The sequence below is a fragment of the Mustelus asterias genome, chromosome 18 (assembly GCF_964213995.1).
Source record: "Mustelus asterias chromosome 18, sMusAst1.hap1.1, whole genome shotgun sequence".
Taxonomy (NCBI): Eukaryota; Metazoa; Chordata; class Chondrichthyes; order Carcharhiniformes; family Triakidae; genus Mustelus; species Mustelus asterias.
Genome location: NC_135818.1, coordinates 20,357,090 through 20,370,598, shown reverse-complemented (window position 1 = coordinate 20,370,598; position 13,509 = coordinate 20,357,090). Strand labels below are relative to the sequence as shown.

General features: G+C 56.4%; 1 protein-coding gene across 1 annotated transcript in view; it reads left to right on the top strand.

Moving 5' to 3' along the window:
* Positions 1–13,509, top strand: part of LOC144506987 (pleckstrin homology domain-containing family H member 1-like) — a 174,319-nt gene that overhangs the window by 90,066 nt on the left and 70,744 nt on the right. Inside the window, 4 exon segments of the mRNA XM_078233493.1 lie at positions 1,453–1,531; positions 8,800–8,891; positions 10,598–10,748; positions 13,050–13,189. Coding sequence (XP_078089619.1) covers positions 1,453–1,531; positions 8,800–8,891; positions 10,598–10,748; positions 13,050–13,189 — 462 coding nt within the window.

Below are 13,509 nucleotides of genomic sequence, written 5' to 3'. Positions count from 1 at the left end.
TGTGTGTGTGCGTGTGTACGTGTTTTATGTGAGTGATTTTGTGTGTGTATGAATGTGTGCGCGTGTTGTATGTCTGTACTGTATGTGTGTTGTATGTATGTGTTTTATGTGTATGCGTGTGCATATATGTGTGTTTTATGTGTGATTGTGTGTGCGTGTGTATGTGTTTTATGTGAGTGATTTTGTGTGTGTGTATGAATGTGTTGCGTGTGTTGTATGTATGTGTACTGTATGTGTGTTGTATGTATGTGTACTGTATGTGTGTTGTATGTGTGTGTACTGTATGTGTGTTGTATGTGTATGTGCCTGTGCCATGTTCACACCCAGTGCTGCCAGGCACTAAATTCAGAGCCATTCCTTGGCCTTTATGCTGTAATCGCTAAAAATAATCCAACAGAAATGACCTGTATCTTGACCTCTTTGCAACCTTTGACACAGTCAGTTACATAACCCTCGTTCAGTGCCTCTCCTCTAGTGTCCAGCTCGGCACAAGCCCCAGCTCTGTATTTCTTAAGCTCTTTTAAGCATTCAGTTTTTGTTTCTCATGGGCAACACACAGGGAGGCCATGCAGCCCATCGCGCCCGTGCTGGCTATTTCCAACTAGCCCAACTCCCCCGCTCCTTATCCATTGTGCTGCTCATTATTTGCTTTGGAGGTTGGGAGACGGTCAGACTGTGTTGCAGCTCCGACCACACGTGCGGCTATTCCTGCAATCCTCAGTCCCGGGAACCCACAATCCCTGTCCCAAGGGGAGACAGTGGGAGGGGAACACAGTTGCAAAGGTGAAACTGAAAGGAAGTAAAGGAAAAGCTCCACCAGGAATAAACCAACATGGAAAACCTGACCAGTAGCAATTCTACGATGGATAGGCAGACGGATAGCTCATTCTCCATTGTGTGGGTGCATGGTTGCTCTTGGTTAGTGTCTGGTTAAGAAAGGAATACATTCACTCAGCAACTTTCACAACCTCAGAAGGTCCCAAAACTCTTTGCAAACGATGAAATGTAATGCAGGAAATGCAGCAACCAGTCCGCGCACAGCAAGATTCCACACACCGCACTCTGATCAGGGTGACGTTATCTGTTCTGGCCATGTCAGCTGAGGGATAAATAATGGCCACGACTGCGACGAGAACACTTCCTGCTTTTCTTCAAAGTCACACCATGGGACAGGGCCTCAATTTAAAGTCTCATCTGAAAAACGCGCCTCTGACAGAGCAGCACTCCCTCCGTGCTGGCCCACATTTTGTGTTCAAGTCCTGGAGTGGGGCTTGAACCCACAATCTTCTGACTCAGGAGAAAGTGTCCTATCCACGGTGCCGCGGTAAGTGAGACCCCCCCACAACTCCTGGTTAAATAGTTATACTTTTCTGCCCCTTATTCAAACGGAGATTGTGGTTTGAGATGAGTCGTATGAGCTTTGTACTCAGGGACTGGTCCTTGTCTTTACAGGAGGGTCGGATCTACGCCCTGGCCAAGTCTGGCATGAGGATGTCGGAGGTGACCTTCGGAAGCAGCTCCCCGAAGAGACGTAAGTGCAGCTATTCAAGAGGTGCCATTCCTCAACTGTGGGCTCGGACGGCTATGTGGCTCTCAGATGGTGGGTATGAGGGCAGAATCATTCAGTCAGTGCTCAGCTGGTGAGGCCCCATACCCTACCCAGCACAGAGGAATACTGGGAAACCCATTACCTCAACTGATTGTGAGGCCTCTTCACTTGGTATTGTTATAGGAAGGACTTGCCTTCCTATGGCACCTTCTCCAACTTGAAGACATTACAACCAATTAAATACTTTTGAAGTGAAGTCATTGGAATGCAACACTTAATTGGTGCACGGCAAGATCCCATAACCAGCGTTACGAGAACAATAATCGGTTTTATATGCTGGCTGTGGGATAAATATTGGCCAGGACAGAGGAGAAACTTCCTTGCACTTGAACTAGTGCTATAAAATCCTCCCACATCCACCTGAGAGGGCCTTCGATTTAACCTCGCAGCTCAAAGGTAGCATCTCTCTCAGTGCGGTGCTCCTTCAGTGCCGCACTCCCCGAGTGCGCCGCTCCCCGAGTGCGCCGCTCCCGAGTGCGCCGCTCCCCGAGCGCGCCGCTCCCCGAGCGCGCCGCTCCCCCAGCGCGCCGCTCCCCCAGCGCGCCGCTCCCCCAGCGCGCCGCTCCCCGAGCGCGCCGCTCCCCGAGCGCGCCGCTCCCCCAGCGCGCCGCTCCCCCAGCGCGCCGCTCCCCCAGCGCGCCGCTCCCCCAGCGCGCCGCTCCCCCAGCGCGCCGCTCCCCCAGCGCGCCGCTCCCCCAGCGCCCCGCTCCCCCAGCGCCCCGCTCCCCCAGCGCCCCGCTCCCCCAGCGCCCGCTCCCCCAGCGCCCCGCTCCCCCACGCCCCGCTCCCCCAGCGCCCCGCTCCCCCAGCGCCCCGCTCCCCCAGCGCCCCGCTCCCCCAGCGCCCCGCTCCCCCAGCGCCCCGCTCCCCCAGCGCCCCGCTCCCCCAGCGCCCCGCTCCCCCAGCGCCCGCCCCAGCGCCCCGCTCCCCCAGCGCCCCGCTCCCAGCGCCCCGCTCCCCCAGCGCCCGCTTCCCCCAGCGCCCCGCTCCCCAGCGCCCCGCTCCCCCAGCGCCCCGCTCCCCCAGCGCCCCGCTCCCCCAGCGCCCCGCTCCCCCAGCGCCCCGCTCCCCCAGCGCCCCGCTCCCCCAGCGCCCCGCTCCCCAGCGCCCCGCTCCCCCAGCGCCCCGCTCCCCCAGCGCCCCGCTCCCCCAGCGCCCCGCTCCCCCAGCGCCCCGCTCCCCCAGCGCCCCGCTCCCCCAGCGCCCCGCTCCCCCAGCGCCCCGCTCCCCCAGCGCCCCGCTCCCCCAGCGCCCCGCTCCCCCAGCGCCCCGCTCCCCCAGCGCCCCGCTCCCCCAGCGCCCCGCTCCCCCAGCGCCCCGCTCCCCCAGCGCCCCGCTCCCCCAGCGCCCCGCTCCCAGCGCCCCGCTCCCCCAGCGCCCCGCTCCCCCAGCGCCCCGCTCCCCCAGCGCCCCGCTCCCCCAGCGCCCCGCTCCCCCAGCGCCCCGCTCCCCCAGCGCCCCGCTCCCCCAGCGCCCCGCTCCCCCAGCGCCCCGCTCCCCCAGCGCCCCGCTCCCCCAGCGCCCCGCTCCCCCAGCGCCCCGCTCCCCCAGCGCCCCGCTCCCCCAGCGCCCCGCTCCCCCAGCGCCCCGCTCCCCCAGCGCCCCGCTCCCCCAGCGCCCCGCTCCCCCAGCGCCCCGCTCCCCCAGCGCCCCGCTCCCCCAGCGCCCCGCTCCCCCAGCGCCCCGCTCCCCCAGCGCCCCGCTCCCCCAGCGCCCCGCTCCCCCAGCGCCCCGCTCCCCCAGCGCCCCGCTCCCCCAGCGCCCCGCTCCCCCAGCGCCCCGCTCCCCCAGCGCCCCGCTCCCCCAGCGCCCCGCTCCCCCAGCGCCCCGCTCCCCCAGCGCCCCGCTCCCCCAGCGCCCCGCTCCCCCAGCGCCCCGCTCCCCCAGCGCCCCGCTCCCCCAGCGTCCCGCTCCCCCAGCGCCCAGCGCCCCGCTCCCGCAGCGCCCCGCTCCTTCAGTGCCGCTCCCTCAGCGCGACGCTCCCTCAGTGCCGCACTCTCTCAGCGCGCCGCTCCCTCAGCGCCGCTCCCTCAGTGCTGCGCTCCTTCAGTGCTCCCTCAGCGCCGCTCCCTCAGCGCGACGCTCCCTCAGTGCCGCACTCTCTCAGTGCGCTGCTCCCTCAGCGCCGCTCCCTCAGTGCCGCGCTCCTTCAGTGCTCCCTCAGTGCCGCTCCCTCAGTGCCGCTCCCTCAGTGCCGCTCCCTCAGCGCCGCTCCCTCAGCGCCGCGCTCCCTCAGCGCCGCGCTCCCTCAGCGCCGCGCTCCCTCAGCGCCGCGCTCCCTCAGCGCCGCGCTCCCTCAGCGCCGCGCTCCCTCAGTGCGCCGCTCCCTCAGTGCCCCGCTCCCTCAGTGCGCCGCTCCCTCAGTACCACACTCTCTTAGTGCGCTGCTCAGTGCTCCCTCAGTGCCGCTCCCTCAGTGCCGCTCCCTCAGTGCCGCTCCCTCAGCGCCGCGCTCCCTCAGCGCCGCGCTCCCTCAGCGCCGCGCTCCCTCAGCGCCGCGCTCCCTCAGCGCCGCGCTCCCTCAGCGCCGCGCTCCCTCAGCGCCGCGCTCCCTCAGTGCGCCGCTCCCTCAGCGCGCCGCTCCCTCAGTGCCCCGCTCCCTCAGTGCGCCGCTCCCTCAGTACCACACTCTCTTAGTGCGCTGCTCAGTGCTCCCTCAGTGCTTCGCTCTGAGCTATAGCTGGACTCTGTGAAGTCCCATGTGACATGCTGTGGGCTGATGACGATGTGGATGGCACGGTGTCACATTGCCTCACAGCGCCAGGGACCCAGATTCGATTCCCATCTTGGGTCTCTCTCTGTGCGGAATCTGCACGTTCTCTCCATGTCTGCGTGGGTTTCCTCCGGGTGCTCCAGTTTCCTCCCACAGTCCAGAAGACGTGCCGGTTAGATAGATTGGCCATGCTAAATTCTCCCTCAGTGTCCCACAGTGTCTCGGTTTGGTAGATTAACCATGGTAAATGCCCAAAGTTATGGGAATAGGGCAGAAGGTCGGCCCCTTTGGAGAGTCAGTGCAGACTCGATGGGCCGAATGGCTTCCTTCTGCACTGTCGGGATTCTATGATTCTACTGGTGGATAGAGTCATAGAGATTTACAGCATGGAAACGGACCCTTTGGCCCAACTTGTCCATGCTGCCTTTTTTTTTTTACTACTAAGCTAGTCCCAATTGCCCGCATTTGGCCCATATCCCTCTCTACCCATCGTACCCATGTAACTGTCTAAATGCTTTTCTAAAGACAAAATTGTACCCGCCTCTACTACTACCTCTGGCAGCTTGTTCCAGACACTCACCACCCTCTGTGTGAAAAAATTGCCCCTCTGGACACTTTTGTATCTCTCCCCTCCCACCTTAAACCTATGCCCTCTAGTTTTAGACTCCCCTACCTTTAGGACGAGATATTGACTATCTGGCTGATCTATGCCTCTCATTATTTTATAGACCTCTATAAGATTACGTCTTAGCCTCCTACGCTCCAGGGAAAAAGGTCCCAATCTCTCCTTATAACTCAAACCATCAAGATAGCATCCTAGTAAATCCCATGCTTACCAAGTGTATGCACAGGTGTGCGTGAACAGCATATTTCTGTCAGTAAATTGTAACCGGGCTTAGTGCCCCCCTGCCCCACCATGCGAATTTACATCAGGCCTGAGGCCTGGGGTTGCCAACCCTCCAGGATTGACCGAGAGTCTTCAGGAAATTGAAGATTAATTTCCTGGGCATTGAGAGAAAGATCCAGCAGAGAAACTATATTGGGTGTTTTATTTTTAGTATCATTCTCTTCGACCATTTTTGTTGCTCATTATTTATCGAGATAATGGAGACGGGAATGGAGGGCAGGAGGGCCAGGGGACGGTGTGTTGTGATAAAACCTTCAGGAATCTGTCTGACCAGAGTTGGCGACTTCAGCGAGGCCTCCTTTGAGTGGAGTTGCTTTGTGCAGAGTGGGTGGCCCCTCCAGGCATCCGGCTGGGACGCCTGGTTTTTGGGGGGGGGGGGGGCCTTCCCTACTTGTCCACTTGTGAGGTCAAGAAGCCTCTTGCAGTTGGCCGCACAGGGTGTTGATGCTGACTCGTGCACAGCTGTCCCTGGGAAACCCTGCAGCTAGCCAACAGGAGCAGCAGTCCCCAGCACCGTCCCTGCGCTTCACATCCCAGATAAAAGGAAGAGCTTTCCCCTGTAATTAAGCCCAAGGAATGTGGGCTGTGTTTACTGGTAAATCCTCACAAGCTCAACTTCAAAGCCTGAAACCAACAGAAGGAATCGAAGGAATCAAAGAGACAGCAGGGGAAGATGAATTCTAGGCCTTGGCAGAGATGAGTCTGTTTTCGTCAGATATTACATGTGTCTCTTGGCCATTTTTGGGTTGGATATCTCGTGACGCTCTCTGTCCCCTTCACAGCCGAAGGCAGCAATTGCTGAACTCCCGGATTATTCCGGATATGGGGCGGCATGGTGGCACAGTGGTTAGCACTGCTGCCTCACAGCACCAGGGACCCGGGTTCAATTCCCGGTTTAGGTCACTGTGTGGAGTTTGCACGTTCGCCCCGTGTCTGCGTGGGTTTCCTCCGGGTGTTCCAGTTTCCTCCCACAGTCCGAAAGACGTGCTGGTTAGGGTGCATTGACCCGATCAGGCGCTGGAGTGTGGTGACTAGGGAATTTCACAGTAACTTCATTGCAGTGTTAATGTAAGCCTCACTTGTGACACCAATAAATAAACTTTATCTCTGGTGCCCATCTCACTGATAAAAGGGTTCAGTGCCCATCCCTGCAGCTGTTATCCCAGATCACCTCACACCTAACGTAGGGAGGGCTGATTGTAACCCTGCCCACACTCCTCACAGAAACCGTGGGCGGCACGGTGGCACAGTGGTTAGCACTGCTGCCTCACAGCGCCAGAGACCCAGGTTCAATTCCGGCCTCGGGTCACTGTCTGTGTGGAGTTTGCATGTTCTCCCCGTGTCTGCGTGGGTTTCCTCCAGGTGCTCCGGTTTCCTCCCACAATCAAAGTTGTGTGGGTTAGGTTGATTGGCCATGCTAAATTGCCCCTTAGTGTCCTGGGATGTGTAGACGAGAGGGATTAGTGGGGTAAATATGTGGGGTTATGGGAATAGGGCCTAGGTGAGATTGTTATTGATGCAGACTCGATGGGCTGAATGCCCTCCATTGCACTTTAGGGATTCTATGATTCTATGATGGACGGTAAAAAAATGGTGGTTAAAATCACCCGGGTTACCTATCTGCCTGTAAGCTGCCCAGATCCCACTAACCGAGATTTTATCCAGGTTTTCCGAAGGCCAGCTAAGCCACCCACCCAAAGCTGGTCTGGTCCTTTGCCAAACAGGCAGGCTGGGGCCTGGTCTGATCCCGGGGTCAGATCCAAGGCCTGGTCTGGTTTTGGGGTCAGAACAGTAAGAAGTCTCACAACACCAGGTTAAAGACCAACAGGTTTATTTGGCAGCACAAGCTTTCGGGGTGTCACTCCTTCTTCAGGTGAGTCACCTGGAGAAGGAGTGACACTCCGAAAGCTTGTGCTACCAAATAAACCTGTTGGACTTTAACCTGGTGTTGTGAGACTTCTTGCTGTGCTTACCTCAGTCCAACGCCGGCATCTCCACATCATTTGGGGTCAGATCCAGGGCCTGGTCTGGTCCCAGGGACAGATCCAGGACGTGGTCTCGTCCCAGGGTCAGATCCAGGGCTTGGTTTCATCCTGGAGTCAAATCCAGGGCCTGGTCTGGTCCTGCGGTCATATCCGGGGCCTGGTCTGGTCCCAGGGTCAGATCCAGGGCCTGGTCTGGTTTTGGGGGCAAATCCGAGACTGGTCTGGGTTTGGGGTCAGATCCAGGGCCTGGTTTCGTCCCGGGGTCAAAACCAGGGCCTAGTTTGATCATGGGGTCAGATCCAAGGCCTGGTCTGGTTTAAGGCTCCGAAAGCTTGTGTGGCTTTTGCTACCAAATAAACCTGTTGGACTTTAACCTGGTGTTGTGAGACTTCTTACTTTGGGGTCCGATCCAGGGCCTGGACTGGTCGCGGGGTCAGGTCCAGGGTCTGGTCTGGTCGCGGGGTCAGATCCAGGACCTGGTCTGGTCCCGGGGTCAGGTCTGGCCCCAAGGTCAGATCCAGGGCCTGGTATTGTTTTGGGGTCAGATCCAGGACCTGGTCTGATTTTGGTGTGTTTTTACTATCCCCTGTGGGTCCAGGAGGACCAGGAAAGTAGGCCCTACAAGGAAATATAAACCTCCTCTGCCTTAGACACCCCTTCCTGTGGGGCCCGCCTTTCCCACACTCAGTTCAGTGTCACCAGAGAACGAGGGCTAACTGATTATCAGACAGGGTTTAACCTCTGTTGCTGACACTGCTAAATGGGACTCACATCCCTCTGATTCTCGATTGCTATAGACGAGTCTGATTGCCAGCTCTGGCACTGTATTTCCCAATAGAACCAAGCTGGAGATATGTGCTAATATGAGACCCACACCCCTCCAGAGATTCTCAGCCTAAGTGATAAAGGGCCTTCCATCTTGACTGGTCTTCACTTAGCATTAGCGGCAAGGTAGCGACCTCACAATGGGCCCAGAGGCCTAAAGAGTGGTAGCAGTGCCTCCATTTTGAAAGGGCCTCCTGTTGGGTGTCAAAAGTGTCCACTTGTTTCAATATGAAAATCAAGGTCCTGCAACGTAAATTGGAACGCGATCCTGGGTTTTTTTGGGGGGGGTGGGGGCGGTGTGGGGGGTAGGTGGAGTGGGGGGGGGGGCACTCTGGTTGGAACTCACTCTGACCAGGCTCACGGGTGATAGAACCAAAAAGGCCCAGTAAAGGTAAGTGTTGAATTATGTTCACGGGCCTTGGAGGAGCAGGAGGCTGTAAAGTTAATCGGTTGCGCCCCAGGAACCTCACCCCTCCCCCATGATCCCTTACATTGCTGGAGGTTACCCTGACCTGATATTTGAGGCCTTGATTTGGTGACAAGCCTGTTTGGTGCCCTGCAGTTTGCCTGCCAGACTTAAAGTGCCTCAAATGTCTTGGCTTCAAGGGCAAGTCTCCAATTCTCCTCACTGTTAGAGTGTAGGGGATTGCCCAGAAGTCAGATAGAAAGCGCAGTGTGAGGACTGGTTACAGTTTAGACCAGCACAGGTTAAGCTCTAAACCTTCATCGTTGTGCTAACCTCCTGCACTTTTCTCTCCAGTGTCAAATCTTCCCGCGAGTATAAGCTCTGGACCCTTCACGCACCTCATTTACAAGAACGTGACCATTCCCGTCTACACCACTTTGAAAGGGGTAAGACCATAAACTGTTTTACAAAAGTATATTGACCAGGCACGGTGGTATGGTGGCACGGTGGTTAGCACTGCTGCCTCGCAGCGTCAGGGACCTGGGTTCAATTCCCAACTTGGGTCACTGTCTGTGCAGAGTTTGCACATTCTCCCCATGTCTGCGTGGGTTTCCTCCCAAAGCCCGAAAGACGTGCTGGTTAGGTGCATTGGCCATGGTAAATTCTCCCTCAGTGTACCCGAACAGGCGACTAGGGGATTTTCATAGTAACTTCATTGCAGTGTTAATGTAAGCCTCCTTGTGTCACTAATAAATAAACTTTAACTTTATATGACCCCCAGGGAACTGAGTTAGGACTTTCCGAACCCTTCAGAACCATGCCACTGGGGAGAGATGTTCCCCTTCCGTAGGAAAGGGAGGGCTGGCATTGTGGTGAAGCTGTTACAAGGCAGGTTGTGCCTCAGGTTTTTGCAGCCACTTAACAGCTTCAGAATGTGGGTGTCGCTGTTGCCTTCTTTACTCCAGTCCCTACCTGCAGTGCAGGCCTCCCCTTCCCCTCAGCCTCTGCAGTAGGGTGGCCATTTCCAAAAAGGAGGACAAAGATGGCAGCCGCGCGTACGCGCTGACAACATCCGTTCAGCCAGCCTCCCCGCGTCCCCCCCCCCCCCACTGCGTCATCTTCGGCAATGTGCTGGCTCAGACCAGAATGTCATCGCGTCACCATCTGAGCTCCCCCCGACTCATCTTCGCTTCCCTCCAGAAACAACCGAGCGCTTGGACACTCGCCCATTGCGTCAGCTTCGGCAAACGCCTCCACACAGCCGAGAACGTCACCGCCCGCCCGAGCACTCCCCACTCATCTTCGGCCACCGATCGGAATGAGCCGAGGGCGCTGCGTTCCGACCGAGCATTGCATCATCTTCGGAGGCGCGGAGGTTGCGTCACCGGCCTTCGGGCACTCTACGAATGAAGCTGACTTCGGAAATCCTGCGGAAAGAGCGCCTGCCCTTTTTTATTCAGACCCAAAAAAAGGAGGACAAATTAACGTCCGGCTCGAGGTGGCGCCGGACGGAGGACAGAGTGCTCAAAAGCCAGACTGTCCGGCCTAAAGCCGGACGTCTGGCCTCCCTACTCTGCAGGCCTCCCCTTCGCCTCAGCCCCTGCAGGCCTCCCCTTCGCCTCAGCCCCTGCAGGCCTCCCCTTCCCCTCAGCCCCTGCTGGCCTCCCCTTCCCCGCAGCCTCTGAATCTGGCCAGGTGCCAGGCGGGAAACGGAGAAAGAAAATTCAAATGAGGGTCCTGCCCCAAAAGCCCAATGTCCCCTTCGAGGTCAGAAATGTCCATCCTTGGAACTCCTTGTCCTTCCTACACTGAACGTACAGAAAACTGGCTCCTGGTATTCTGTCTCTCAAATAGCCTGATTTTCCCCCATCTCCCATAGTTTTACAATTAATGACTGAAAGTACTCAATAGAAAGTGAAAACAGCAAACAATCCTGTTTAAATTTCCGTGGTGATATTTCTCCCGGTTTTGAACATGGAGTCTCCAAGCCCATCCTGGAGTTTTAGCTCCAGGAGGCTCAGGCACAGCCTGGATATTTCTCTACTCCGATGCCTGAAGCTTTAGGCCCTCAGTGAAAGGTTGGGGGTCGGACATTTTTAACTGATGTTGTTTGTCCAAAATGAATGACGGATTCTTTTCCCCCCCCCCACAGAAAGCCACACAGATCAGCAACATTCCCTTCCCGGATGAGTCCTCGGGATCTGACGATGACAGCAGCTCCCAAGCCAGCTTCCGAACATCCACCGTGGGATCGGAGCCGAGGAAGAACAGCGGCCCTGGGAGCCCCCGAGCTGTGAAAAGAGGTAGGCAATTAACGGGGCTGGAAACTGAGTGGCTGGCATCAGTCCACAGCGGGTAAAAGATAAAGAACATGCATTTATGTGGCGCCTGTCAAAACCTCCATAGAATCCCAACAGTGCAGAAGGAGGCCATTTGGCCCATTGAGTCTTCACCGACCACAATCCCACCCAGGCCCCATAACCCCATGCATTTACCTCATATAATCCCCCTGACACTAAGGGACAATTTAGTATGGCCGATTAACCTAACCCGCACATCTTTGGACTGTGGGAGGAAACCGGAGCACCCGGAGGAAACCCACGCAGACACGGGGAGCACGTGCAGACTCTGCACAGACAGTGACCCGAGGCTGAAATTGAACTTGTGTCCCTGGCGCTGTGAGGCAGCAGTGCCAACCACTGTGCCACCGTGCCGCCCAAAAGCACTTCACAGCCAATGAAATACTTTTGAAGTGTTGCAAAGTTGGAAACGCAGTAGCTGAATTGTGCACAGCAAGCTCCCACAAAGAGCAGCGCCCTTAATGGCCAGACAATCTGTTTCACCACCAAGGAATAAATGTTGGCCTGGATGCTGGGCAGAACTCCTTTGCTCGTCATCATTTCATGGGATCTTTCACAACCGCCAGGGAGGACAGATGGTGCCTCATCGAAAAGACGGCACCTCCCAACAGTGCCGTGACCCCTCAGTACTGCGCTGAAGTGTACGTATTCCAGTTCTCTAGAGTGGAACTCAACCCACCGCCTTCTGACTCTGAGGTGAGAGTGAAGGTAAAAAGTCGCCATAGTCCCAGATGACAGGGAGCTGCTCTCCGCTTTGAGGGAGAGAGAGCTGACTGGTGGTGGTTTAACCTGAGGACCACCACATCTCAGGCGAGGGGCAAGGTTGAATAACTGCAGTCGGTACGGGGATTGAACACATGCTGTTGGCGTCGCTCTGCATCACTAACCAGGCATCCAGCCAGCTGAGCTAACCGACTGCCCAGTACTGGGCCAAGGGCTGACATTGGAAAGAACCTTAATTGTATTGGAGCATACACCCAGAGATGGGAATCATAGAATCCGTACAGTGTAGAAGAAGGCCATTCGGCCCATTGAGTCTGCACCGACCACAGTCCCACCCAGGCCCTATCCCCATAACCCCATGCATTTATCCGAGCTAGTTCCCCTGACGCTAAGGGGCTATTTAGCATGGGCAATACACCTAACTCGCACATCTTTGGACTGTGGGAGGAAACCCACGCAGACACGGGGAGAACGTGCAAACTCCGCACAGACAGTGACCCAAGCCAGGAATTGAAGCCGGGTCCCTGGCGCTGTGAAGCAGCAGGGCTAACCACTGTGCCACCGTGCCGCCCAGCAATAGTGATTGGTGATGGAAGGCAGATACAAAGTGGTAGCATTGTAGGAGACTTTTGTCAGAGAGGAATGAGGTGGCACAATGAAGGGGTGTGGGGGCCATGATGGCTGACGGACCCTGGAGAGGTTTGATGGTGTTAGTGCTGTGGACACTCCACACTGTATCTAACCCATGTTATGAACAGTTGCTGACTACAGTGAAGAGACCCTCTCCACCTTTATGTAAAATATAAAATCTACAAATAGCTCACAGAACGGTGAGTAAATTGGGGGACCTATCCAGTGCTGAGGTCATTTAGGTGACAAGCAAACTTCAGCTTTGTCACATAGCCACAATTGAAACGAGTCTTGACAAGATTGTAGTTGGATTTAATCCACTGTACACTTGGAGCATTGAGAAAGGTCAGAGTGTGAGGCTTGGGTTTACAGAGTAGGCCCATGCAGCATCTATCTGATTGGATGGTTGGGCTATAAGCAAGTGCTCTTGGCACTACAAGATTCCTGGTTTATGTTAACCCGGTAAGAAGTCTAACAACACCAGGTTAAAGTCCAACAGGTATATTTGGTAGCAAAAGCTACAAAATAAACCTGTTGGACTTTAACCTGATGTGGAGATGCCGGCGTTGGACTGGGGTGAACACGGTAAGAGTTTTAACAACACCAGGTTAAAGTCCAACAGGTTTATTTGGTAGCAAATACCATTAGCTTTCGGAGCGCTGCTCCTTCGTCAGATGGAGTGGAAATGTCATTTGGTGCAGTCTCGATGGGCCAAATGGCCTCCTTCTGCACTGTAAGGATTCCATGGATTCTATCCTGATTCCTGACTCTTCTGGCCATAAGTTCTAATCCCTTCATTAACTGCTCATCATTAAGGCCTGTGATTGGATGTGATGGAAACAGTTTATGATTGCGGGAGAAATCACCGTCTCTCTCTCTCTCTCTCTGCAGGGGTCTCGATGTCCTCGGTCAGTTCTGAAAGCGATTATGCCATCCCTCCTGACGCCTGCTCCGTGGACAGCGATTACTCGGAGCCGGAACACAAGCTCCTTCGAACCTGCTCCGTCTACTCGACAGAAAGCAACTGCAACGTAGGTGATCGGCTGATCCTTCTTCCCGTACATTAGGGCCACTGAATGAAGGATCAGGCATCAATTTACAGCAGTGGTGGGCAACCTGCAGCCCAGGGCCCCATGCGACCCAGCTGGGTTCAGAGTGCGGCCCATGAGACATTGTGTTGACGGTTGCCCACGTGAAGGGTTGCTACATTCTGCTGATTTCCGCTGATTTTCCACTGTAGTTTTATTTCTTACCGGTGTGAAGAGAGAGAGTGCAAAGAAGGTTCACCAGGATGTTGCCTGGTCTCGAGGGTGTCGGCTATGAGGAGAGATTGAATAAACTAGGATTGTTT